At 39.6% G+C, this 27,982-nt stretch overlaps 2 protein-coding genes across 7 annotated transcripts in view; one reads left to right on the top strand and one right to left on the bottom strand.

The window, feature by feature from the left end:
- The window catches only part of LOC117416835 (oxysterol-binding protein-related protein 9), a 66,351-nt gene extending 62,858 nt beyond the window's left edge, over positions 1-3,493 (top strand). For all 6 annotated transcript variants that reach the window (XM_059034735.1, XM_059034734.1, XM_034028253.3 and 3 more), the window contains 4 exons: positions 475-553; positions 851-942; positions 1,554-1,689; positions 2,160-3,493. In XM_059034735.1, coding sequence (XP_058890718.1) covers positions 475-553; positions 851-942; positions 1,554-1,689; positions 2,160-2,234 — 382 coding nt within the window. In that variant the 3' untranslated portion in view covers positions 2,235-3,493. The remainder of the gene's footprint in view (positions 1-474; positions 554-850; positions 943-1,553; positions 1,690-2,159) is intronic.
- Positions 3,494-5,269: 1,776 nt separating this feature from the next.
- LOC117417124 (nardilysin-like) overlaps positions 5,270-27,982 on the bottom strand; it is a 42,472-nt gene continuing 19,759 nt past the window's right edge. The window contains exons 16-31 of the mRNA XM_034028956.3: positions 27,191-27,314; positions 26,577-26,663; positions 26,046-26,165; positions 25,468-25,519; positions 25,018-25,168; positions 24,478-24,605; positions 23,968-24,130; positions 23,603-23,634; positions 19,800-19,938; positions 19,539-19,586; positions 19,125-19,177; positions 18,747-18,830; positions 18,451-18,541; positions 17,915-18,031; positions 12,362-12,451; positions 5,270-6,323 (exon numbers count right to left, since the gene is read on the bottom strand). Of these exons, the coding sequence (XP_033884847.3) occupies positions 6,117-6,323; positions 12,362-12,451; positions 17,915-18,031; positions 18,451-18,541; positions 18,747-18,830; positions 19,125-19,177; positions 19,539-19,586; positions 19,800-19,938; positions 23,603-23,634; positions 23,968-24,130; positions 24,478-24,605; positions 25,018-25,168; positions 25,468-25,519; positions 26,046-26,165; positions 26,577-26,663; positions 27,191-27,314 (1,686 nt within the window). The 3' untranslated portion in view covers positions 5,270-6,116. The remainder of the gene's footprint in view (positions 6,324-12,361; positions 12,452-17,914; positions 18,032-18,450; positions 18,542-18,746; positions 18,831-19,124; positions 19,178-19,538; positions 19,587-19,799; positions 19,939-23,602; positions 23,635-23,967; positions 24,131-24,477; positions 24,606-25,017; positions 25,169-25,467; positions 25,520-26,045; positions 26,166-26,576; positions 26,664-27,190; positions 27,315-27,982) is intronic.

Below are 27,982 nucleotides of genomic sequence, written 5' to 3'. Positions count from 1 at the left end.
ACCCTTTTATACTCTCTAAAAATGTTCACCTACAATCCAGCATTATCTAGACTTTTCTATAATTAGGTTGTGCATTATCATATTGAAATTTCTAGCACCTTGTAGACAATACTATCATAGCATCAAAGGGTATGAATACTTTTGAATTAGCATTTTTGGAGTTTTGCAAAAACATTGCTGAAATAAATAATTGTAGACATCTATTTCTTATAACTATTTTTCCTCATCCACAAAAGCAAAACTTTTGCTGCAAAAGATTTTTCCTAAATTTTTTTGTTTGATAAATTTCTAGAAATTATACATTTCCATTGGGGTATGTAAACTTTTGACTACAACTGTGTGTTTACACACACACACACACAATTGTCAATATGTAGTAATGGTATACCCTGATACCATTCAGTTTAAAGCACAGTAGTTGGTGTTTCTTTCCTAGGTTAAATTATTCTCTTGTATCTTTCCCTCTGATTGCAGTCCCCCCAATGATAAGAAGTCATTCTGTTCCATTGATGGCGAGTGGAATGGTGTCATGTATGCAAAGTGGGCATCAGGGGTAAGTGTGCACCTCTCTCTCGTTGAACCCAAAATACAGACTTCCTGAAATGTTACTGTGTAATACAAGGGGTCCCTTCTTTTGATGCAATAGAAACTACAGCTGCTTTTTACAAATGCAGGATGTAAGAAGCCATGTTAGAGTTTTTAATCCACTGGTTTCAATAGTATAGCCAGTTTGTTATTATGGGGGCTGATCCTGATGTTTTGTTAATCGTAGTTGTTTCATCAGCCTGCCCATGTGACCGCTAATGGATGTAAGCAGAGACCATGTGCAAATATTAGGCTTGTCTTGTAGGAGAGCAACTTGTTTATCGACACCAAGAAGATGAGCACGATCAAGAAGAAAGTGAGGAAGCTGGAAGACCAGTTGGAGTACGAGTCCCGGAGGTGAGGAGTTGTTTCCCTTTTCTTATATAATATACAGAGATGATGTATATAACTAGGTGATTTATAAAGACAATCTGCCACTGCACAGCTGTGGTGGGATAAACACTCCTCACAGAGCAATAGAACTTGGCAGATGCACACATTCTCTAAAAGCAATGTCCAATTAAAATAAGTGATATGAAAGCTGTGTTTGATTGACATTTTTTATAATGCCCTCTAAATAAAATTGATCACTGCATTGTGCTAAAATTGATACAGTACCTGGGGAATATGGTACCTGAAAACCATTGTACACCTGGCACACTGCAAGCAGTTTCAGTATGATTATGACAGAGTTAGTGTTACTGGAAATGCAACCCCCTAATGCTGATGTGTTTTCACTTATCTGCCAGTGTCATGTGATGGATTAAGACAACATTAACCGATTTGGCAGGAACTTCCCTTGCTGCAAATGTGGCAGCCATGAAGTATTGTATGTATGTCACTGAAACAAATTGGGGAATATTAACTAGACACAAGTAACAAACAAAGGTTACTAATCTTGGATTACATTACCTAAAGCTGCACAGTCACAGCTGTCCTTTTTTTAAACAAACCTCCTCTCATTTCAGCCTCTGGAAGGACGTGACAGTTAATTTAAAATTAAGAGACATTGATGCTGCAACAGAAGCAAAACACAGCCTTGAAGAGAAGCAGAGAGCGGAGGCCCGAGAGAGGAAGGAGAAGGAGATGCAGTGGGAAACGCGGGTGAGTACACAAACAGTAATCTGCTGGCTGTTCACTGAATGCACGGTGAACCAGAAATCTTAATGTACATAAAGGTGTTTTTTTTGTTCCCCAACCATGGTCCTCAAGTACACAAAATTGCACTGCAGTATGGTGATAAACCTAGACTCCAGTACAATCAATGTAGCTCCACACTGTTTAAATTCCTTGCTGAAATAAAAACCTGGAGTTTAGGAGATACCCAAGGACCAGGGCTAAAATACATTTCCAAAACTAAACAGTGCAATGTATGTATAAGGAGTTATCTAGTGCAATGTTTTCCCATCAGAAGATATCCTTTGACTCTTGTCAGATTTAGGATTTTTATTGTACCACTAGGATGTTCTTATCTTGATTTTTTTGTTTGTTATTGTTCTAATAATTTGGGGTTCTAGTTAACAAGGATCAGTTGGCATCATTGCACTTCAGTAACTCTTGTTTCTGCTTTGCAGTTATTCCATGAGGATGGAGAATGCTGGGTCTATGATGAACCCCTTTTAAAACGTATGGCTGCCAACAAACAATGAGAATGGGTGGGGGGAAGCAAGGACTTTGAGTCTTCAAAAGAACTCTTTAGAAACCACTTATCATTAAAGCCTTTGAATATGTACTCCCCTTCCCCCACCCCCCTTCAGAAGTGAAGATTTCTCTTAAGGTCTGCTCCGTGAGCCACCGCCATCATAGATTTTTAAGCAAGTCTAAAGAACCCTGAAGTATCTTACTTTTTTTGTTTTTGGAGGGGAGGAGAGGGGTTGGTCTGCATCTCAGGGAAACTGATGATTTGAGGAAGAAACAAACAACAAACACAAATTTCAGAAACCTTTTGTGGAGGAGGGGGAGAGAGTGGGAACCTTGCTTGCTGAAGTAGCCGCAATGGCTGTATTTTTTCCTGTTGATATTGGCCCTGTGAGGATATGAGCACCTTCAAACCCCGGGTGTCCTTATGCATCATCCAGAGAACTTTGTCCAATTTTCCTAAACGATCTCTCCCTCTCTTGACCACTGTACAAATGTATATTGAAAAGAAATCTGCTCAGGCAGTAGGGCAAGTTATAGAAACTGTTTTCCAAACCAGTCCATTAACACTGGACCAGGCTAGAGTCGGTGGATCAACAGACCAATTCCTTGCGCACTCTGTTATTTTACGTTAAGGGACCAGGTAATAATAGCAAGCTTATTTTTTAGCACTCCCAAGAACAAGGCTTGCCAATTTAGTAAACATGAACCAATCACATCTAGTTAGATAAAGAAAAAAATCTGTGCTTTTGTCATCAGATATAAAAGCAATTCACTACAAACTTGCAGGCTCTGTAAAAGTTCCTCTAAGACCTAAGAAAAGCTAGATGTTCACATGTATCCTATCCTAGCCTGGTTCCAGTGATCCTGTCTTAGTGTGAATAGCAATCTGCTTAGCATACCTTCTACAAACAGCAAGAACTCAGTTTTATTTCTTTTTAGATCTGTTTATTAAAGTAGACACCAAGAAGACATTTAGGAATATAGATATATATAGATATTCTCAAAGTCAATGTGTTTTTTTTTTGTATTTGCTAATTAAAACGAATTGATGCCTTGCTGTTCTTTACGGTGTCTCTCGCTTAAAAAAAAAAAGAAAATCAGTATTTTCTATTTTGAAGACTTATTGTTTCTAAACGTAACCAATGATTGTACCAGACTCTCCTGTTTATTGGATGCAGATATTAAACATTTAATGAATTTCCCTTTTTTGTTTTGCATATGTTTCATGTATTTGTATTTAATTCATAATAAAGCTGTAGCGTGATAATTCTTTTTGATTTTTTTTTTTTTTTACTACAGTGATGCGCTTATAGCAAAATATATATTATTATTATTATTTGTTTCTTAGCAGACACCCTTATCCAGGGTGACTTACAATTGTTACAAGATATCACATTCTTTTTACATACAGTTGGGCTTTTACTGGAGCAAGCTAGGTAAAGTACCTTGCTCAAGGGTACAGCAGCAGTGTCCCCCACCTGGGATTGAACCCACAACCCTCCGGTTAAGAGTCCAGAGCACTAACCACTACTCCACACTGCTGCCCAGACACTAGATACGTCTTGCTAGAAAAAGTTCTAACAGGCAACATTCCTTGATAGGGATAGGGTATACAATGAAATCACATCAGCAGGTTTACAACCAATTTAATAAATACAGTAAACTGATTCCATGATTTATAAAGCAGTCTCTGTACACTGCATCTCTCAAATCAGTATTGTTTTAGGCAATCCTAAGTGCTTGTTTGAAGTGACAAGTATGGTGCAACATTCTCAGTGTTCCTCAAAATCATATGACGTTACCACTCCCTCAAAGTAGTCATCTATGTCGACAACATATGGCTTTGTCCTTGCCACCTGTACAGAGCACTAGAGATTGCCAACCATAATCTGAAAAGGGAAGTGGAATAAATACTTCTATTTGAATACACTGTATAGAAAATTGATGCAGTGTCCCACAGCAGTGAGTATCCTACTCTTTCAAAATTAAAGGGTGGTTTTCAATAAAAGGAAAAAAAATATATAAGTACAGTTGAATCCACTCACGTGCAATGCGTGTTTGTGACAGGTGATAGATCATCAGGATTTCTCGGTGCGCCATCTTTGTCCCCTTCAACCCAACCTACCAAATTCATCTAACTGTCAACTGAATTTTTGGAAGGTAAACCTATATAATAAATACTTTAAGTCTATTCTAAGACCAAGTTTCTGTATAACAGTTCAAAGTAACATTACAGTTAAGATGTAAGGCTAAGTTAATGTATACACCATAAGTTAGCATTACAGTATGTACTGTAATTACATTACAGTATGTACTGTAATTATTGGAAGTACTCGTGACTTCAAGGTAACTGTGCATTTTACTCACATAAAATACATTTTACACAAGTTTAAATTGAAGAGTAAATTACACAATGACCCAAAATGTCGCTATTTCTTTAACAGTAGAACATATTATTGTAAAGAATAAGTGTAGTAAATCTGCATTTACTGCTATATTAATACTGCATGTATGTGTCCCTACATATTACATTTTAATTGCTATTTCTACTGTAGAATTAAGATTAGGTCTTGCACTTTTCGTTTTTAACCGATAACCCTCCTCTCAAAGCACAAGGTACAAAAGCAGAAAACAAAACAAAAATATGTAAAGCTCTCTTTCAATCCAAGACTGGAAGTTGGCACACCCAATGAATAATAATAAGAAAAAATGAAAAAAGACATATCAATTTTCTGCCTAGGAAGGTAATGGAGAAAGAAATGCTGTCCTGGCTCTTAACAGGATAGTTGAGCAGATTTCAAGGTATTGATTGCACTGCAAGAGTTGTAAATATTCATGTCAGAATGAATACCAACCAAGAGATACCAACAAATAGACACCTGCAGCTGTCCTACTGCAAAAACCTGTTTCAGCTCATCACTATTCTTTTTAGCCATCTTACTGTATATATACCAACCAATGACACGTACACAAAAATCATGCTCTCAAAAAAAAAAAAAAAAAAAAAAAAAAAAAAAAGAAGGAGACCTTTCATTTTAGGGGATGGAGTTACCTAGGATTTTTTTTATTGATTACAAATTAAATGGTGATGGTTCTTAAAAGTCCTTGTGTTTTGAATCTGAAAGTATCTCAATCCAATTACCAGCATCAGCATACATGGGCATACAAGATCACAGCAGCAAGGAAAACTCTCATAACCATGAGAACTGTAAGAAACTTAAAACCAGCTTTGATGAACACCTTGATAAAATGAAGCATAAAGCACGTGACACAGCAAAGGTTTTTCCTTAATTCTGGTTTAGAAGAGACAGCATTGAAGTGGAGTTGAAAACCTTAGATTCATCAGCTTTAGTGGGGTGGTTCAATCCCGGTAACTTCAGCAGGGTGGTTCAATCCTGGTAACTTCAGCACAAGCTTTCTAATGAAAGTGCACTGGCATTACACAGATACTGACCAAAGCTTACTCAATATAGTCCCACAAAAAAAAAAAAATAATACTTCAACAGCACCCTTTTTTTAATGTAGTATCAACAGTCGCTGTCGAAACACTGCAGCATGTCAAAATCTGCTCCTGGTTTATCATATATTGTTTTCAACACCCCTCTAGATTAATCCTGACCCATCCTCCCTCCCCTCCCCAATCTCATCCCTGAGGAAGTAGATCCCCGAAGCAAGCAGGGCTGCACAGCAAAAACTTGCCACTTTCTAATTAAAAAAGATTATAATTCACAGCACGAGGAGAGGAAGGAGAAAGGTCAATGTGCCTAGAAGACAATGTTTTAATTTCGCTGAGTTGCCAGATACTAGCTAGCATTTTGTTGCACGCTGAGGAATGCTGATCTTTGAGGAGCTGTGTAGCCTGTGCCTGGCTGCCAGGGTGAGCAGGCACTCTACTTGAGGATCTTGTGGAAGGGGTAGACGTGCAGGGTGGAGGTAAAGGCGCGGATGTCAGCGATTGCGGTCACGTCTGCCATGATCGGGGAGACAGGAAGGAATGTCAGCTGGGACACCTCTCCATAAGAGGAGCTCTGCGAATCTGGAGGACTGGAGCTGCTGGCAGTATCCTTATCCTTCTCCTTCTCTCCATATCCAACCACCTGGGAAGAAAACAAAACAAAAAAAAGAAAAAAGTTCAATAATTTTCTACCTATTAATCCCTTGGTCAGTTTGGTCTTGAACCATGAGAAAGCAATACTGATAATTTGCATACAATAAAAAAAGCAATAGAACTGTGCTTGTATGGCAACAACCTCAGATATTTAGAAATATTCTTCTGAACTGTGACTATATAAAAATCAGTCACTCACCACTTGGTAAAGGGACTAAGTAGTATTCATGTATTTTTACTTCTATTTAATACTGAATGCCAGGGTCGGATTAATGGGGGGCCCAAAATAAAATTTAAAAAAATAGTAGATACGGAATTGCACGCAAACTGGAAGAACTTCACTCACTGACACTGACCGAGGCAGCGTATCTCACATGTGTTCAAGTAAATTCCAGGTCAGTCAGTAAGATTTTACTTGAATACAGCAAACAATGTCTCTTTCAGGGGCAGCAAAGCATAAACACAAGAAACGGAAGAAGAAGAATGCAAGTGGCAAAGGGGGGCATTAGAAATATTTTTACAAATCTGTGCTGAAAACCCAATGCTCGACCCAGGAGAATGGGCATTTTCTTTAACGAAGCGTGTCAAAAAACACCTCCCATAAACAGTAAAGCAAGGAAGGCTCACTGCCTTTGCTGTATTGGCGATTGAGAAAAAAGTAAGCCACTTTAAACTGCATTTGACTTAAGGTTGCCAACGTCCATACATTTAAGGCCAGTCACAAAAAAAAAAAAAAAAAAAAAATTACATTACATTTTAACACTAAAACAAATAAAAGAAAATGTCAGTGATTTTGGATTGAAATAAAGGATGCTATATACAGTCACCTCCAAAATTATTGGCACCCTTGATAAAGATGAGCAAAAAAGACTATAAAATAAATACAGTACTGAACTATATTGTTATTTTCCAACATGTGGAATATATTTGACTTTATTAATGATTCAATGGAATCAACCAAAATTACACATTTCTCAAATTATAAATTTATTTCCAAAAAAAAAAAAAGAAGTGTCACAATTATTGGCACCCTTGTTTTCAGTACTTTGTGCACCCTCCCCTTGCAAGGATAACGGCACTGAGTCTTTTTCTATAATGTTTAATGAGATTGGAGAACACATTGGGAGGGATCTTAGACCATTCCTCCATACAGAATCTTTCCAGATCCTTGATATCCTTCGGTGTGCGCTTATGGACTGCCCTCTTCAATTAAACCACCGGTTTTCAGTGGGGTTTAAGTCCGGAGACTGAGATGGCCATTGCAAAATGTTGATTTTGTGGTCAATTTTGGGGTCACCGTCTTGCTGGAAGATCCACTTGTGGCCAAGTTTCAGCCTCCTGGCAGAAGCAACCAGGTTTTTGGCTAAAATGTCCTGGTACTGGGTAGAGTTCATGATGCCGTTGACCTTAACAAGGGCCCCAGGACCAGTGGAAGCAAAACTGCCCCATAACAAAGATCCACCACCATATTTTACAGTAGGTATGACGTTCTTTTCTGCACATGCATCCTTCTTTCAACGACCAAACCCACCGCTGGTGTGTGTGGCCAAAGAGCTCTATTTTTGTCTCATCTGACCATAGCACCCGGTTCCAATCTAAGTGCCAATGCCATTTAACAAACTCCAGGCGCTTACGTTTGTTGATTGCTCTCAATAAAGGCTTTTTTCTGGCAACCCTTCCAAATAGCTTATTGGCATGGAGGTGGCGTCTAATTGTAGATTTGGAGACTTGGTGACCCCAAGATGCAACCAAGTTCTGTAATTCTACAAACTGTGGCCCTTGGATTTCCCTTTGCCTCCCAAACCATCTGCCTCACTGTGCGTGGGGGCAAGATACACTTGCGTCCTCTACCAGGCAAGTTTACCGCTGTTCCAGTGGTTGTGAACTTCTTAATTATTGCCCTAATAGTGGTAAGTGGTATATTTATTTTTTTAGGTATTGTTTTGTACCCATTGCCTGATTTATGAAGGTCAACAACCATTTGTCTCTTTTCATTTGTGAGTTCTTTGCCTTTCCCCATGGTGATGGACGACAAATGGATTTCATATGCGTGTTACCTCATTTTTATACCCCAGTGAAACAGGAAGCCATGGAAGGCACAATACAGTTCCTTAAGACTGAGATGAACTTAAAGAAGTAGAATGTTAATGCAGATTTAATTTTGTTTGATTTTATTTATAAGAATCTTTAGGGGTGCCAATAATTCTGACACCTATCTTTTTGAGAAAGTTTAAAAAAAAGTAATAAAAAATTCTCTCAGCAATTATATTAAAAGAATATGGTTTTCCCATATATTTGAGCATAAAATATAGCTCATTACCTGTGTTATTTTATACAGCCTTTTTTGCTCATCTTTATGAAGGGTGCCAATAATTCTGGAGGTGACTGTATTATATATATATATATATATATATATATATATATATATATATATATATATATATATATATATATATATATACACACACACACACACACACACACACACAAACACACACACACACATACAGTACTGTGCAGGCAGGTGTGAAAAAATGCTGTAAAGTAAGAATGCTTTCAAAAATAGACATGTTAATAAATTATATTTATCAATTAACAAAATGCAAAGTGAGTGAACAGAAGAAAAATCTAAATCAAATCCATATTTGGTGTGACCACCCTTTGCCTTCAAAACAGCATCAATTCTTCTAGGTACACTTGCACAAAGTCAGGGATTTTGTAGGCATATAGTCAGGTGTATATTTAAACAATTATACCAAACAGGTGCTAATGATCATCAATTCAATATGTAGGTTGAAACACAATCATTAACTGAAACAGAAACAGCTGTGTAGGAGGAATAAAACTGGGTGAGGGACAGCCAAACTCAGCTAACAAGGTGAGGTTGCTGAAGACAGTTTACTGTCAAAAGTCATACACCATGGCAAGACTGAGCACAGCAACAAGACACAAGGTAGTTATACTGCATCAGCACGGTCTCTCCCAGGCAGAAATTTCAAGGCAGACAGGGGTTTCCAGATGTGCTGTCCAAGCTCTTTTGAAGAAGCACAAAGAAACGGGCAACGTTGAGGACCGTAGACGCAGTGGTCGGCCAAGGAAACTTACTGCAGCAGATGAAAGACACATCATGCTTAGTTCCCTTCGCAATCGGAAGATGTCCAGCAGTGCCATCAGCTCAGAATTGGCAGAAAACAGTGGGACCCTGGTACACCCATCTACTGTCCGGAGAAGTCTGGTCAGAAGTGGCCTTCATGGAAGACTTGCGGCCAAAAAGCCATACATCCGACGTGGAAACAAGGCCAAGCGACTCAACTATGCACGAAAACACAGGAACTGGGGTGCAGAAAAATGGCAGCAGGTGCTCTGGACTGATGAGTCAAAATGTGAAATATTTGGCTGTAGCAGAAGGCAGTTTGTTCGCCGAAGGGCTGGAGAGCGGTACACGAATGAGTGTCTGCAGGCAACAGTGAAGCATGGTGGAGGTTCCTTGCAAGTTTGGGGCTGCATTTCTGCAAATGGAGTTGGGGATTTGGTCAGAATTAATGGTCTCCTCAATGCTGAGAAGTACAGGCAGATACTTATCCATCATGCAATACCATCAGGGAGGTATCTGATTGGCCCCAAATTTATTCTGCAGCACGACAACGACCCCAAACATACAGCGAAAGTCATTAAGAACTATCTTCAGCGTAAAGAAGAACAAGGAGTCCTGGAAGTGATGGTATGGCCCCCACAGAGCCCTGATCTCAACATCATCGAGTCTGTCTGGGATTACATGAAGAGAGAGAAGCAACTGAGGTTGCCTAAATCCACAGAAGAACTGTGGTTAGTTCTCCAAGATGTTTGGGCCAACCTACCTGCCAAGTTCCTTCAAAAACTGTGTGCAAGTGTACCTAGAAGAATTGATGCTGTTTTGAAGGCAAAGGGTGGTCACACCAAATATTGATTTGATGTAGATTTTTCTTCTGTTCACTCACTTTGCATTTTGTTAATTGATAAATATAAACTATTAACATGTCTATTTTTGAAAGCATTCTTACTTTACAGCATTTTTTCACACCTGCCTAAAACTTTTGCACAGTACTGTATATATCTATATATATTTTTTTTTTACTCATCAGCACAGGGAAGAGCATTATGACATGTATGTTGCAATCGCTCGTTAATCAAACAAAATGGCAGTTTCAGTGATAGACAATAGATGGAATTATACAGTTAATGCACGAAAGATTGCAATAGTTAAACAGTACACCCTCGCTATAACGAACCTGTTGGGGTCCAAGCCTTTTGTTTCTTATATCGCGGGGTTCATTATAGCGAAAGGACAATCAAAATGAAGGACAAACTGTTGGAGTAAGTTAATGAGATAAGATGAAATAAGAATTAAAGCTTAACTTTTCTTCAAAATCAATCTGACAAGAATCGTTTCAAAGTGCACCAAATCTCAATCCAACATGCAAAGACTCCCAAACTGAGTTTTTATTCCAAATCAACCCGACAAGAAAACTTAATCAGATCCTCAATATTTTTTTTGTTTATTTATTTATTTATTTATTTATTTATTTTTAATTAAATTTTGCTTTGCCGCATGGTTGCTGAACAAGCCAAAAAACGAGTGCTTTTTGACAAACTATATTCATGACAGAGATATGCCTGCGTTACCACTTTTTTCAAACAATCAATATAGTTTCCAGCTTTGTTGCAACATAAAATGATTTTCGTTTCAGAGGCAGTTACACAGCACGCGTTTCTTATTAAGACAAAAGGGTTGACTTCACTGCGAGGTGGCATCCCGTGTGTACAGACTGGGATGTTGACAGTGTGTGTATATTGTAACAAAAATACTTAACGCTGTAAGAATGAGCCTTCAGTTGATTCAGGGCCAAATTCGATCTTATTACACTAATAAATGATCGAAGACAAATCTGCCTATTGTTAACTAACAATTAACACATCGCTGTGGGCCACGACCTACGCCGCTAAAACTAATTCATTTTTAAAAGGAATCTCAGGGAGGAACTATTCTGTCTCTGCTTATTCACTTCTCTCTGCTTCACAACAACAAACAGTCCCCATCACTGGTCTTTATCCCCAGTTAGTCCCCACCTCGTCCCACTTTACATTATTTTATTACTATAACATCTCAAAAAAGCTCTGCAAATGTCTGTGTTATTCTCTGTGCGCTGATTCAGTAACAGGCAGCTTGTTTCCTTATGGCCGCCCATATCTGATGCCAGGGGCAAGTATGACTATTCATGAGATAGGCATATCTCATGAATAGTCATAACTGCCCCTGAGATCAGATAGGAGCGGCCATAAGGAAACAAGCTGCCTGTTAGTGTATCAGCGCACAGAGAATATCAGACATTTGCAGAGCTTTTTTGAGATGTTATAGTAATAAAATAATGACTTGGATTGCATTATTGAGGAGTTTGGTGATAAAACGAGTGATCAGGAGATGATTGATCAGTATGTACGACTATTATTATTATTATTATTTATTTCTTAGCATATGTGAAAGCTATAGCGAACGAAAGGGTGGGGCGGGGCTGGAGATGCCTAGTGAGTGCTTTGTTGATATGCAGGGCCTTTTAAACCCGTTTGACTGAAAAAAAAAATACTTTTAAACAGCGTGTCTAAAATTAACTGCACGTGTGAAAATAAATTGGACCTGACATGCCTGACGCACACTTAATAAATGGACTGCAAAGGGTTAAGGTATAATCACAACACCATCTTCTGATTTAGTGGGGACATTTTATTTATTAAAATGGAATCCTCAATAGAACTGGACAGGTTACAATTCTCCTCCAGTCTTCTCAGGTTAGCACTGTAAATGAGAATCTGTTCTTAAAGGATTTTATGGCATATTCTTTACTGTACAATGCAAACGTGAACAATGCAAATGTGAACACACCAGGATCCTGTAATCCAGATGAATTCCTACTCAATACAGTATTCCTACGGTGTGCAAGTCTCTGATCAATAAGACACCCTCGCCCCCCTGCCATGGTGTGTGGTACTCACATGCACGCTCAGCTTCTTGCTGCCTGCCCCGCGGTGCTCCATGAACCAGGATACCAGCTCTGACTTTGTGATCAACTTGAGGGCCTCGATCTGCAGGGGAGACAAGACAGACAGCGCCAGTCATGCAGCGCAACAGCTCTGCAGAGGTATCAGCAAAGGACACTACAGGATAACTAAAACACTCAAACACGATTCAAGTAAACAGAACTGTTTGCAACACTTGGCTCTGTATACTGATCTTCACAGAAGCAAAATGGAAAAATCGAAAATAACGGTTCTCAGATAATACTATGCAAAAAAAAAGAAAAAAGTGTATATATATATATTATATATATATATATATATATATATATATATATATATATATATATATATATATATATATATATATATATATATATATAGAGGCTTGAACACAGTTGCCGTTTACCCAAATAGACGCAGAGGAAGAAATTGTTTACTACTTCAGGGTTCCCACTCTTTACAAGAAATAATTTTCCAGGACATTTTCAATGACATTTTACGATAAATAATAGGGAGACATTACTCACTGAGTGGCGAAACACGCAATTACTATCAATGATTGGCTGCCACACAGCCTCAGTAGGTACCTCGTGTGTAAAAACACTGTCATGTCACACCTCTCCTCTGCACTCGCCACTGGCCTCCGGTGGCAGGGTGCATCAGATTCAAGACCCTGGTGCTTGCCTACAGGGCAACTAAGGGAACAGCTCCAGGCTATGGACTGTCCCTACACACACCAGCACCACATTGGTGCTAATCAATCTCTAAACCTATCAATGAACCCATTTTCAAACAACAATATTGACCTCCCTTTTCTTTACTACTTTAATATCTAAAGATTTACTAATAGGCTTGTGTTCTTCATGTTTTTAAACTTCAATATTGATCCTCTTGTTTCTTTATCAGGCTACTTTCATATCTTCCAGCCAGACTTTTCATTAGGTTAGTATTCTTCACTTCATGTCTTGAAGAGCTGCAGTGTGTGCAGGCTCTCTATACAGCCCACCATTAACACACCTGATCAATTAATCAGCAAGACGACCTTTGTCACCGAAACAAAATCTTGCACACACTGCACCTCTCCAGAACAAGGCGTGGAGAATAGTAGAAACATGAAAAGCACATCCAATGTCATAACTTGAACTGAAATGAAACAACCAACATAAGTACTTTAGGACAGATATGGAATACTTTATTCACTTTCAGTCACTCAATATAACACACAGCTATTTATCTCTCAAAAATAAAAAACCTTTTAGTCTCTTTACTTCAATTGTTTCACTTTCTCTTTTAACTGTGCAAGACTCTGGTCCAGAGCTGTGACACTCTTCCAGTAGGCGTTTGACTTTGAGAGTAGTGCGAAATCTTGCTTCTTCTCTGCCTTTTCTGCCATTTCATCCGCCTCTCTCTGCATTACTTCAATGCTGTTGATAATCTTCTGCCTCTTCACTGTCTGGTGTGCTGTCAGACATTAGCTCCTTTCTTTTCCTGTCATTCTCTGTTGCAACTTTTTTCTTCTTCTCATTCTCTAGGTACTGTACATATCTCATCCTTGCCGCCTTGGCATGTTAAAATTGGGCCTTTGGAATGGCATCTTCCATGGGACATCCAGCCAGAGAATCCTGGACCAAGTGGAGTGAAATAAGAGTCCTCTCCTTTAGATTCTCAACCAGCATGTCTTTGTAAACAGAGTATCCTCTTTCAACTCCTGCTTGCCCATGTGAGAGTGAAAAGGCACTTCAGCAAATCCCAGAGATTCTCATTTTCTGCTCTGCCACTTACAAATCTCCCAAAGAATTCATCAACCCTGCAGGAATCACCTTTGTGGACAAAATCCAGAAATTCAGCCTTGTTGTGCTGGATCATCTGTGAGAGGAAGTGTTTGTACTCTGAGAGGAGCTGGTCACACTGTGGAGCGGTGCACCATTTTGCATTGAGAAGGAGTTGCAATAGTTTTTCAAATTTGAATATTGAACTTTTCTCCTCGGTTACCATGGGCACTGGGTCAAGGGAGCTCAGGAGTATTACCGCAGGATACACCAGAGGGCTTCTCTCCAGCAGCTTTTTGCTGGTTGTTGCGAGGAAGGTGATGCATTCCTTCTTGAACTCTTGTCCCATCAGTGCATTTGCTTGAAGTTCCTGTGATGCTTTATCCAGAGCTTGTTTGGTGGCAAAGCCAATGTCAAGCTGTGTGAGTGGTACATGCAGTGTTTTGTCCAGTGGGTCAAGTTTGAGCATCTGGAGGACTGTCTTTGTGTTCTCCAGGACATCTCTCTTGATGAAGCAAGACAGCAGGCTCATCAGAGTAGATGGCAGCTCTTCTGGCAAAAAGGGCACCATTGGTGCATCTGTCTGAAAGGTTTCCAGAAATGGTTTCAGCTGTCTTGCAACAAATGCAAAAAAAATCAGTTTTGCCTCGAAGAGTGGGTCAGCAGCTGCCTCTTCCACCAAAGTGTAGGACACTGAGGTTGGAACTTTGCTTTTAAGAAGTTTCTTGTGGCTGTCAATATACATGAGTACAGCTGGCCATATCTCAATTGCACGCTCTGCAACTTGCAGAATTCCACCCATCTGTGGGCACAAAACTTGTGAGGAAATGTTGTTGTTTTCGTCAAGTCAGCAAAATCTTCTGGCCGGTGTGTCGTGAAAGAGCTGCCACAGGGCTCTCAGTGTTTCTCCCAGTTTCCAACCAGTCTCTTTCTCACCCTGTTGAAAAACTACCATGAACAACATGCAGACCACAGCTTCCCAGGTTGAGCAGATGTGGTAGACTTGGGTCCATTTGTCTTCTCTCCTCTTCAAATATTCGCAGAAACTTCCAGTTTACCTTTGGGCCATCCATGGAGATTTGAAGGAGCTTCTTGGGATCAAGAGGAGATGAACTTACTTAGATTTTCTCAAGGAGCTGCTCTGCTTGAGTGTGTCCCAAAAACTGAGTCAAGATAATGCAACACAACCTTACACTCATCCTCACTCCAGTATCGAACGACCACATCCATCTGTCCTGTCTGTGTTACTTTGTTTAGGCATTCATCAAAAGAGATAACGTAGCACTTTGACATTCGTATGTCCTTGATTAGCTTCTCTTTGAAATACGGTGACAAACCAAAACATACAAGGTAGGCTGCTTTCGTTGCACCACACGAAAATGTCCTTGCAATTTCACTGTCTAGAAACATTTTTCCAAAAATGTCAGCCACATCTGTGCATGAATTGAAGGAGTAGTGTGACATCACCATTTGATAACCCAGCGGATCTCTGCTTCAAGTACAGCTTCGTTCGAAAAAAATAGTTGAAACTGAGGAAGACCATTGTGGTCCTGAGCTTGTTACCTCACTGGCACCTACATTTGATGTTTGTAGTTCTGCTCTGCTTCCTCCCTGACTGCCACTTGCCTCAACTGCTGTCTCAGATGGCCTTCTCATAAAATGTGTCATGCAAGGCTCATTTTCTAACTGTCCTGCTACTTTCAGATGTCCTTGGCCTCGTGCACGACGAGTGCCGAGATGCCCATATTACCAACATCAAAGGACTTCCTACAAAACTTGCAATATGCCCTGTGCACATCTCCTGATACTTCCCCTATCCAGTCCCTGAACAGAGGCTCTTCTTTCCACTCCACTTTAAACTTGCACTGTCTTCCTGACCTCCTCACTCACTCCTTTAATAAAACACAGCAAAGCATTAAATCACTTTTGCAAATTAGATTGAAAAGTGTCTAATGAATGTAATGATTAGCAAAGAGCCACCATAGATAGAGCTCTAACTTCATTCAAACTTGGGAGTAAGAGCTCTGTATGATTTTGCTCTATATGATATCAAACCAATGAAAATTATAACGCACACACAAAGTTGCCTACTGAGGGATTTTTATTACTCAAGCTATCATATCAAATGAGGGTTTATGTTCTAGCTTCATTGAACTACACAGTCAATGTCAGGAGGAGTCAGCTGCACGTGCACACACCCTTCAGTCACATACTGAGAAAAGAGACCAGCCTACCTATGGAGATCCACACACACAACCAAAAGTGCGCGCACACACACAGAGCAAGCAATAATAGGTGCATTCACACAGATTTTGGATTTTTTGATAAGAGACTACACATGGAGATACATGTTATGTGTGCGTGCAAGTGTGTGTGTGTGCGTGCATGTGCATGCACACACACAATACACAAGCACAGTGCACAAACACTCAAAGCTGCATTCACACAGAGTTTGGAGTTTGATAAGAGACTACATGGAGATACACGTTGGGTGTGCACACACACACGCACACAAAGACAGTACAAGCACTCATAGGTGCATTCACACAGGGGTTTGAGTTTTTGAAGAGACTACATAGAGATACACGTTATGCGCACATGCATGCATGCGCGCGCACACACACACAGAAATACAGTAACATAAGCACAGTGCACAGACACTCATAAGTGCATTTACAGAGTTTTGAGTTTTTGATGAGACTTCACACATGTTGATACACGTTGTACGCGCGCGCGCGACTGCAAGTCCGCTCTCATTCTCAATGCATTACCCGAAGTGAGCATGAATCCGTCAATGAGGAAGAACTGCACAACAGCTACTTTCATGTTGCATATTGTTTCCAAACAACAAGATTAGCTAGCTACCAGCAGCCTACGTTTCTGAGAAAAGATTACCACAGCATCAGGATCACACTCACGCACCATCTCTCACCCCAACAACGAGTTGATTAGCTCGGTAGCTTGCTATCGTTACTAAATTTGATTCCAGCTAGATTACCAACCAGTCTCAATGCATAATGTTAGCGACACAAATGGTCTTACTTCTCACCACATCGCAGTTTCTGTCCTCAACGAGTTGAACCGAGAGCACGGTCAAGCGGCGCAGTTATTGATGCTTTCAACCTGCACTGAATTGACCTTCCCTGGACTCTGATGTTGCCGCCGCGCTAATACAAGCTACAGTATGCCCAAACACGTTTTGAATTGATGCAACTGCTTATTCGTTCGAGTTACAATGGCATCTGTTATGTTATATGATTTTTCCAGGACACTCAAAGTTTTCCAGGACATTTTATTTTTTTTCTTCTCATTTTCCATGTGTTTTCCAGGCCTGGAAGACTAGTCTTTAATTTTCCAGGTTTCCCAGGTTTTTCAGTCTGGGTGGGAACCCTGTACTTTCTTCTATAGTTTGGAATTCTGTGTAACTGACATTTATCAGAAAGCAGAATTTTGTTCACAATCCATTTGGTTCACATGCCAAAAGTTAGTTTTAGCTGTAGGGACACAATCTTCCTCACCCCCTTGAAATCTGTTTGCTATCATGCAATATAGGTCAGTCTAATAGGCATGATCCCATAACTTGCAGCAATAGGTTATAACATTCCTGTAACTCGGGAAATACCCAAAGAGGTACGAGGGTAAGAAATGCGCCCAGGGGCAACTACACCTGTACTTGGTGTACCTGGTGGTCGAATACTGTATTTGTTGTAAGCATCTTGAAAGGGAAAGTAAGAGTCAAGACAGTGAGCAGTGCGCTTACCTCACGGTTTAGCCGGTCAAACACATACTGCTGAGTGACGACTTCAAACCAGTTCCTGTCAACCTCCTCGCCCAGGTGAGTGTCCTCACACTCCTTCAGCTTGATCAGGGCAACCACCTGTTCATAAACAACACCAAAACACCAGTAAAGAAAAGGCCACACATTGCTTCAAGAAAACACTAGTGACAGACACAGCCCTTAGCAGGGGAGCCAATGAGTCAGAAGGACCAAAAAGTAGAGCAGCATCACGTTTGTTTACCACATTATGAGAAATTTATAAGCACCATCTGTGCAAAGTTTCACAATTCATGCAAACAAGGTTAATTTCAATAATCTAAAAACAGTGGCAGATCTTGTTAGTGCAGTCCTAAAACAACCCCCTTTATCGTCACTAAAAACAGTGGAAAGTGGTGGTTTAAGATCCTTAAGGCTGTCATGTATGTAGAAAGTCTATTCTCCGCTCGTCAGCACGATCACTCTTCACCTGCATGAACACTTGTATAGTGGGGCTGAAGGCAGGAGTGAAGTGATCTTACCTGTGTTTTGAATGCTTCATCTGTGAGGCTCGCTATCTTCTCTCCGAAGCTGGTGAGAAATTCTTCGATTTTTTTGTCAACTTCCTCGGTGCTGTGGAATACAGTGCAGTATATCATCAGTTTATTATAAGTGATACTGAAGGAGGAAGATGAACTGGTGCTACTCTTGATCAAACCTAAAGCCGTTCCTTCTACCAATGTGCCAACACAATATGCAAAAGAAATGGAAGCAAGTCGCTTATCTGCCAGCTCCCCAGAATGTTTTATAAACAAACCACCAACATAGCAAAACTCACTTGAATTTGGTTGCCTGGGTTTCCACAGTAACAGAGAATCCCAAAACCCCTGAAGTATTTCTGCAGGTGGGGTAGACATTGTACCTAAACAACAAGGGATTCAAACACAATAGGTTTTCAGTCACCTTCCGTGGACAGCTCTACCAGCATATGCCAAGACATACAATAACTTGTTAGTTTTATTCCAACACAGCCTTTCATTCCTTCATGCAAAGTATCTGCTCTCACCCAGTTTGTACTAGGACACCTAGTGTTTTAAATTGTAAGATCTGCTTTAAATTCTAATATTTGTCAATGATTAATATCAAAGTCAAGTTGTGTTTCTTGAATTTTTATTATTATGTTTTTTCACTGGCTTGATGTTTCCAAGTTACCTACCCAAGAGTCTCCTTCGTTCTCAGAAAGTCAAAGCAAGGCTCCTCCATGTGCATCTGAAACACAGACAAACTTATTTTGACGAGTCAATTACAGATGTTTCAAAGCAACAATTCCAATCAAATTTAGTAATCGGCAAATATCCAAGATGAAAACAAAGATTGGTCTACTATCATCAAAATCTAATATTTAAAAAGGAAGTTACAATTTGTAGCCTTTTTGGCACAATCTTGGCTCAGAAATGCCCCAAAGCAGTTGTGGTAAGTACAGTAACAAGTTTCAAGACAATTAACACATATAATAAGAGATTAATTTAGAGTGACTCAGAGAAGAGAGACCTCCAAGTCTACCCACTATTCCCCAGCTAGCCCAGGGAAGCCCCGGCACCCCCAGTCCTTCTCTGGATATCTCACTCACCACAAGCAGCTCCATCAAGGTGTGCTCCCTCAGGTTCCTGGGGCCCGACTGGAAACAGACAAAGATTCAGGTAATACAATAGTGTTCATTAGTAAAGATGTAGGGTGACAGTGCAGAGGATAGAATTAACTGGTGCTCATTATTAAAGGTGCTGGGCAACAATGCTTTGTATGTAATGTATGATTGTGTACAGTAAAGTGAAGGTGTACCATGTGCAAATCAAATGTTATCTAAAGAAACACAAATGAAAGGTGAATTTACCTGATAGTAAACAGTGACCTCAGAGTTGGCATCCCCCTTGTTCAAAGACTTCACTTTACACAGGTGGGGCACCTTTGGTAACTCCACCACTCTGAAGTGAACAGGGACCTCTACAGACAGACGCTGGAACTGCAGTTTCCTGGGACAAACACAAAAACGATTCATTGTTAGACTTGTACCATTTTCACACAGAAATGCAGCTACTGTGCAGTCTCTGAAACATTAACAAGTGTGTAAAATACCCTCACACAGCATGAAATTGCTCAATCTATGCCAGTGTAATACCGACAACACTTTCACACAGCCTAAGAGACTGCGCGAGCACAACTTTCAAACCTGTAAATCAACAGACTGTTCTCATGGCAACAACAGACTGTTCTCATGCAATCTGAAACACTGACAAAACCCAACACATGCACACAGTGCTTAATTTGTAAATAAAGAGGTGCCAGGGCGCAAGCAATGACAATAATACCGACCCTAAGAAGCGCACATTGAAAATCATAACACGTTTATTTGAAAGAGTATTGTACGTACTAGTGTTAGATGTTTACAATCACGTATTCTACATCATATACAAAAGTAGTAGTACGTGCAGAAAAAATTATTTAAAAAGGCAACCGCAGGACAAATTAAATAAAAAAAAAGCCTGTATACATGTTGTTATGGTTTTGCATTTAAATGGTTTAAAAACAAACAAATTAAAAGGCATTCAGAGGCACTCCAGAAGGACGACATTGATGAAAAGATACGCACCCCAACACGAACATTGGTTTGACCCACGGTTTGCACTATTATCAGCGATGTGTATGAAACAGAAGCCACTGGTAGATTACAAAAACGATTAATTAAATTTAGGCTAGGTAGTTGTTAACTTAGTATGTTTTTATTCTCTATTAATTAAATTATATTCATTGAAAAAGCCAAGAGAACCAGATTGTTACTAATTTTTTTGTTTTGGTTTAATATAATATAGCAGGCTAATGTTTCTATTGAAGTAGACTACAATATATTTTTTTTCACCAAAAAGTTGTTCTTTGTTGAAATTAATGTTCAGCTTTCATATTTTCTTGTCTACTACTCATGTAATCAAACCAAGTAGTGTAAGAAGTTGCTTGTATCGTTCATGACATTTTTCAAATCAAGTAAGCTTATTTGTGTATAAAAAACGAGAATAGAGTTACAGCCAGTGTCATCTTACTTAACCACTTCAACACCATGACGTACGCACATACATCAATTGAAAGCCCCCATACAGTACCATGCCGTGCCTGCGTACATCAAGTTTCCCATTCTATTCTATGATTGGTTTCTCAGTCTAGCGTTTCAGGTTTCATTCTCTAAAGCAGTGCTAGTACTGTGGAATGTGCAATGAAAGTTGGGTGAGGGTCAGGTGACATTTTTATCCAATTGCGTATCATGTAGCGATTGCAATCCAACTGGGCATTTAGAAGGCTGAGATTGCAGGAAGCCATTCAGCTTTTACAATTATATATTAAATAATTATGTTTTAACCCTTTGCGGTCCATTGTCGGACTGGGTCCGACATTGCAATTATTCCTCACAGGTCCTTTGTCGGACTGGGTCCGACATCATTATAGCAACGCAATAAACGGGTGTTTAGTCGTTTTTTCTCCGGAAAAAGCCGAGAAAACCATTCAATTGCCGAGTGGTAGCGACAGGAGCCGAGACAAGTCGGGGGAAAAAAAAAAAAAAAAAAAAAAAAAGGCGTATTTCATGAATAGTCATACATGGTATCAGGTATCAGATAATGGGCGTCCATAATAAACAAGCTGGCTAAGTGCGTCAGCGCACTGAGACTATCATGGACATTTGCAGAGCTTTTTTCAGATGTTATAGTAATAAAATAATGACTTGGATCGCATTATTGAGGAGTTTGGTGATAAAACGAGTGATCTGGAGATGATCGATCGGTATGTACGACTATTATTATTATTATTATTTATTTCTTACACAGCTGAACGCTATAGCAAACAAAAGGCTGGGGAGGGGCTGGAGATGCCTAGTGTGTGCTTTGTTGATATGCAGGGCCATTTAAACCCGTTTGACTGTGAAAAAAAATACTTTTAAACAGCGCGTATAAAATTAACTGCGCGTGTGAAAATTAATTAGACCTGGCGTGCCTGACGCGCGATTAATAAATGGACCGCAAAGGGTTAAATTATAATTTTTTGATTTATTATTAGTTTTACTTGTTTAGTTATAGTTTATAGGTTTTTAGTGAAAGCTAAACATGTCAACGTACATGGTCTTTCTATAATGAGCAACGGGAGTGAAGTTGGTTCGGAGGACTTCGATACCAGCGACAGTGATGCTGACTTATCACTCAGCGATTATGATGAAGAGGATGTGGAGCCAAGAACAGTACAAACTGTACGAACAGAAGAGCATGCAGCTACTTCACAGGTAAGCCAGCTGCAAACGGGAAGCTGTTTGGTTTGAAATGGCAGTGCTGTGACAAAATACTATCAAAAACACAGCACTGGGTACAGGCAATGCAGCAGCCAGATCCATCACAATGCCAGTGCAAAGTAGCTGTGTACACACATTTGTGACTATCCATCCAACACAAGCGAAGCAGACACCGTAAAAAAGGTATAGGGTCTGCTACGAAAAACAAAAGACAAAAGAAAAATGTGCAGTGGTTGCGAAGGCAATCCCAGGTTCTGTTGTATTGAACATTTCAATAAATGGCACAGAGCAAGTCGATACTGGCACACGTTTTGATGTTTGATTTTTATTTGATAATTACTGTTTAAACTGATTATTGTTATTAGCAGCGTTTTTGTTTTCATTGTTAAAAAAAAATAAAAATGTTTCTCTCTATTGAATATGGGTATGTAGTACACAGCAGCATAAAGGGTTAATGAAAAACACAGTTTCAGTCATTTTTTGTGTTTTATTCATCATATGTTAACATTTTATAGCAATTACAGGTTTGAAAACATTATTATTATTATTTTCAAAATCTGGTACCTGGGAAGGGGTTTCATTTTTATATCTGGAGTTGAAGTGGTTAAAAGCACTCAAGCTAAAATCAAAGTAATTTAAAGTAGGCTACAAATGTGGCAGCAGACTGTCTGTCTTTAGAGCGCACACAAGAACTTGCAGACTTAATGCAACTGTGTTGAGATTTTAAAAAGAAAGCATATCAGATTTTTAACTAGAGGTACCGACGTTATGCCTGCATGCCCAGAGGTTCCGGGGCTGTGCCCCAGCAAGCCCCGGCACAAATTAAGCACTGCATGCACACCATTTACCTACCTATGCTATGGTCTCGTGGCATATTGACTTTGAAACCACACCCACTATAGCGCTTCAGTGGCAGTATAGCCTCACACAGGCAGTTATGACAGTTCAGTGCCGTCTCGCGAGGTGGTTCAGAGACGGCATAAAATATGATGGTTCTGTGGCGGTATAAGCAATTCACACAGACCTATAAGCCGCTTCAGTGGAGGTTCTGAACCGTCATAACTCCTCTGTGTGAAAGCACCTTTAGGCACCCAAGGTCATGGTAATACAAACCCTCACCCATATTGATGGCACAATCAGTCTACCCAAAGACTACAGTCTAACTGAGCAAACACCATCAAAATGTGCCAGATTTTCAAAATGTTTCTGTTACATTGACCACACAGCCCATCAGGCCAGAGCTGGTATTACAAAAAGCACAGCTACTGTGGCCAAATAGATGGTTTCAAATGCTGAAGTGAAAAAACATGTGCTCTCAAGCACTCCCTGTATTCTTCTATTTTACAAAAAACACAAAATGCAATACTCACTGTATAACATAGTGCAGGAACTCCATTGCTTCCTAGGGCAGAACAGAAAGATAGTTTCAGTAAAATGATGTATTTTTCACAGCACAGGGTATTGGGGGAAAGATGTATTGGAAGAATCCGAGATTGTTAAAGCAGCAGAAAGCATAGTAATCTCATCTCTGCTATCAGTCTAGGTGTGACATTTAAATCCAGATCACTAAGGAGTACTGTAAAATTCACTTTAATAGATCTACAGTACAACAAAGTAAGCAAACAAGAAAAAAGCAGTTGAAAAAAAAACATCAAGGATCTTAATTTCATTTTTTTTGTTCTGGTGGAACTACTGGAGTATATATATTGTATTTGTGGCAGCATGGCACACTCACTCTGCTGGTGAAGTTCCCCTGCACCATCCCCTCTGCGTACAGCTGAGACTTGAGCTTGACAACGAAGGACATGAGTGACTCCACGCTGAGGCCCTTCATGATGGCCTGGTACTTCTGGATCATGGACCAGCGCGAGTGCTCCAGGATCAGCAGCCGGGCATCCCTGCCATGAGAGTGGGGGGGGTGGGGGACAATCAGAGAGCATTCAAATACAGAGCACCACAGCAGCAGAAAGCCTACAGATTAATGTGAGGTTTCTAGTAACCTTATATGATACATATGTACGGTTGCTGCAGTTCTACCAAGATTTATAATGTTGTCATGCAAGTATTGCCATGTGTACACTGCTAAAGACAGGCTCTGCCAAGTCATCATGAATACTGTACCACAGGCATTGCAAGAAGTGTAATACATTAGAAGGAGGTTGGCTTGTAATAATAAATTAGAGTAGGATGTCTCTAAACTAGCATGAAGAATATAGTAGACTTTCGCCGGCCTAAAGTTACTCACTTGCCCAGTTTATCTGGTTTGATGAGGATGTTGAAGTAAGTTTTCTTCAGTTGCTCAGAGATCATTGAGAAGACATCGGGTGCAGCAGTAAAATCGGCCAGATAGTCAATAATCAGATTAAACAACAGCTGGAAGGCAGAGACATGCATTCAATTAAAATCAACATTTACCTGGAAGTCATCAACGCTAGCAGTCACAATGTATTGTGTATTTTGCATCTTTCAATCCTAATTGATAGGTAAGTGGGAAGTTGGAAAACAGCAACCACCTTGTGTAGATCAGACAGCAACTTGTCAAAGAAGCTGTGATTCCAAATGAATTGTGTGGACGAGGCTTCAGGTGACTTTATACACCAGGCAACTTTCCAGGCACTGGACGCTTTCCATAGGCAGCATCCTGCTATTGTGGGAAGTTTCCAGATGCACACAACCACACCAGGTACTCTCCAGCAATTGGATGCACCTAGTTGAAGTTGCTTAGTGTTTGGGGCTGTCTTAAACAATTAAATCTCTCTCTTGGACTGTAAAAGAAGTTACTTACAGGTAGTTTATGGTTAAATCCCTTGACTTTAATGACAAATCCATGCTCTCCAGCCACTAATTTGTACTCCAGCTGTGCAACATCAGCTTCATAGGCAGGCTCTGCCAGGTTGTGTGCCAGAATATTGACAAAGATGTCAAATAAAACCAGGCTGTGGAATAGCAATGAAGAAATGCATTACATTTATCAAGATTAATAAACCATTTCAGACACAAACCCTAAAGCAGCGCTTGTCAAACAGGGTCAACTGCTGGTACATGAATATATCTGTGTCACATCATGCAATACCTCAGACTACCAATTATAAAGTAAAACTAGAACACAGAGCTACTAAAATAAATCTCAATGTCTTCATGAGATAAATACTTTTCATCAAAACATTTGTTAGTGTAGAGAGATTACATGCAGCCCAGGCTTCCAGAACAGCTCAGATTAGTAACCAGTACTTACTTCTCTGGAGATTTCTGGATCAGTGGGGAGATTAGGTTGAATCTAATATAAGCTGCCAAAGGATGAAGAAAAAATATGTAATATAAATGTAAAAATAAATAAAAAAAGGTAGGTTTAAAAAAAAAAGTACACAAATATTTAACCAAGTTTTAGAAAGCTGGTTCCAGCATCCCATTGTCTAGAGAGCTTGAATTCAGGAACACAATGCTGTGGGTTCACCTACTGATTGAGCACTGAACTGCAACTCAACCATGGTAGTGAGGCTGACCAACAGCACTGGAAGTGATCAGTAAGGCAGGTGTTTTGCATGAACTGCTAAAATTAGAGCCATTTTTCATAAAATTAAAAATCTGCATTTCCAATTTGTATTCCATTTTCTAAATTTTCGTATTTTCCAGTTTAGCATTCAATTTGTACTTGGATATTTTTGAAATCCTTAAAATGTGACTATTTTCCACAAGACCACCATTTGCTTTTACAGACCTGCAATTCACTATTATGCACACCGAAGTTCTTTTCTGCAGTACTGCGAGAAAGGAGAAGGCTGTGTGAAGTCATGAAAATCTTTTGCAACTCACCCTTAGGAATCTTAAACTTGTTGTCTTTCTTGTACCACAAGCAGCCTTTCTCGTTGTTGACGATTCTGACCGGGTACTCTGTGTCTGGACAATCGGATGTCTTAAGGTTGAAATCCGTGGCTAATACGGGGGAGAAGAGGAGACACAGAATGTAAGCGCTAAATGCTGCTGAACCTTCTCAGTACTATTACAAGTCTACTTGGGTAACAAACAGTATTTTACCTACCCTTTAAATTCCTGCTTTCTGAGCAAGAGAGACAATGTAGTATCTCACATTGCCTATAAAATATTTATATATATATATATATATATATATATATATATATATATATATATATATATATATATATATATATATATATATATATATCACACTTTCTTTTTTTTAACATGAATTACTGTTTACATTCTAAAATTTTAAAACTTTTCTTTTCTATTTTAAATGTATTTTTCTTGTAACGTTTGTCCGTTACAAGGAAGGAATGTCCATCACATGAATTCTCCCAAGTTCTGCGAGCTGTTAACACTCACCAATAAACTTGTTCTCGGCTGGCAAGTGCAGGTCAGGGTTCAGTTCAAAGTCTCCAGACCACCGCTCACTCCACTCCTTCTCTATCTCTGAGGGGAGGATGAGGGACAGATATGTTCATGCTTTACAGTAGAGATGTGCATCGATCAATCGTGACACTTTCTTTACTTGCTATATCGTATCATATCTGGGTTAGGGTTAGGGTACCGATCATTTGTATTGTGATACAAGACCAAAAGCACAACATAGTTCATAGTAGCTCACCAGATGGCTCTTGAATGTAGAGTAAGTGTGTTATATAGTGTTATAGTATGAATGAATACTCTCCATTTATCTTGTGAGTTTTAACAAAATGGTCTATTTGGCTTTTTAACAAAATGGTCTATGGCCATTCGGGACTATCACATGTACTGTGATACAAATCTCATCGCAATCTACATATCCCGATATGTACTGTATTGTATTGTGACATTTGTGCATCACTATACCCCTTGTAGCATCACTGATGGAAATATAATACAATATTTTTTAGGTTCTTGGACTGTTTCTCTTATTGTATTTTAAAAGAAACAGTGTATAGCAGACACATAGCCTACATATGTTGACAAAAATCTACCTTGCACACTGTACTGGGTTCCAAACCATTTCTCCTTCAGTGGGCAGCTGCCCTCGTTGTTGGGAGACAGCAGCAGCAGGTTGGCTTTGTCTGGTAAGAGCAAGTTCAGGGCAGCAGAGATAACCTTCAGGAAAGAGAATGGTGCAAGGCAAGGAGAGAGACATTAGATATTAACCATTGTCACAGACCTGATCCTTATCTGGCAGTCTGCCAAACTACAGAAGACATGTGGTTTCACATTCCAAATACAGTATATGCAGGCATGTATGCGTCTGTGTACAATGCTACAAACCACTAAGTACCTGAACTCCCTGTACGCGGCTCTGGAAGAATTCAACATGTATGTGTTTTCATGTTATCATGCATACTGTACTGAAGCCTTTCAGGTGACCAGTTGGGTACCTACCAAATGCTTCATCTTAACTGGGTACAGTTCAGTTACAAAACACCAATGTCACCAAATTTTTCTTTAACACACCAAAACCACCAGGTGCAACACCTAATTGATAGCTTTCATTAGTCAATTAAGGCTTTTTTTCGATAAGGTTCCAGTTAATGATACAAAATGTATTTGTCCTGTAGTAAACTATATGCATTTGTTTAAATGTGAAGAATGACTAAATGTACAGTATTAAAACACTGCTCTTTAATTCATCGTTACTTTTCTTTCTTTTTTCCCCCCCTCGCACTCGTAATGTGCTGTAATAGGCAAACATGAAACCCGGTTTATCTCATGACTCGCTTTATATCACCAATTATGCCTACACGGCAAATCATGACAAAGCGGGTTCA

This window comes from Acipenser ruthenus, chromosome 12, assembly GCF_902713425.1.
Source record: "Acipenser ruthenus chromosome 12, fAciRut3.2 maternal haplotype, whole genome shotgun sequence".
Taxonomy (NCBI): domain Eukaryota; kingdom Metazoa; phylum Chordata; class Actinopteri; order Acipenseriformes; family Acipenseridae; genus Acipenser; species Acipenser ruthenus.
This window is presented reverse-complemented; position numbering and strand designations above follow the sequence as displayed.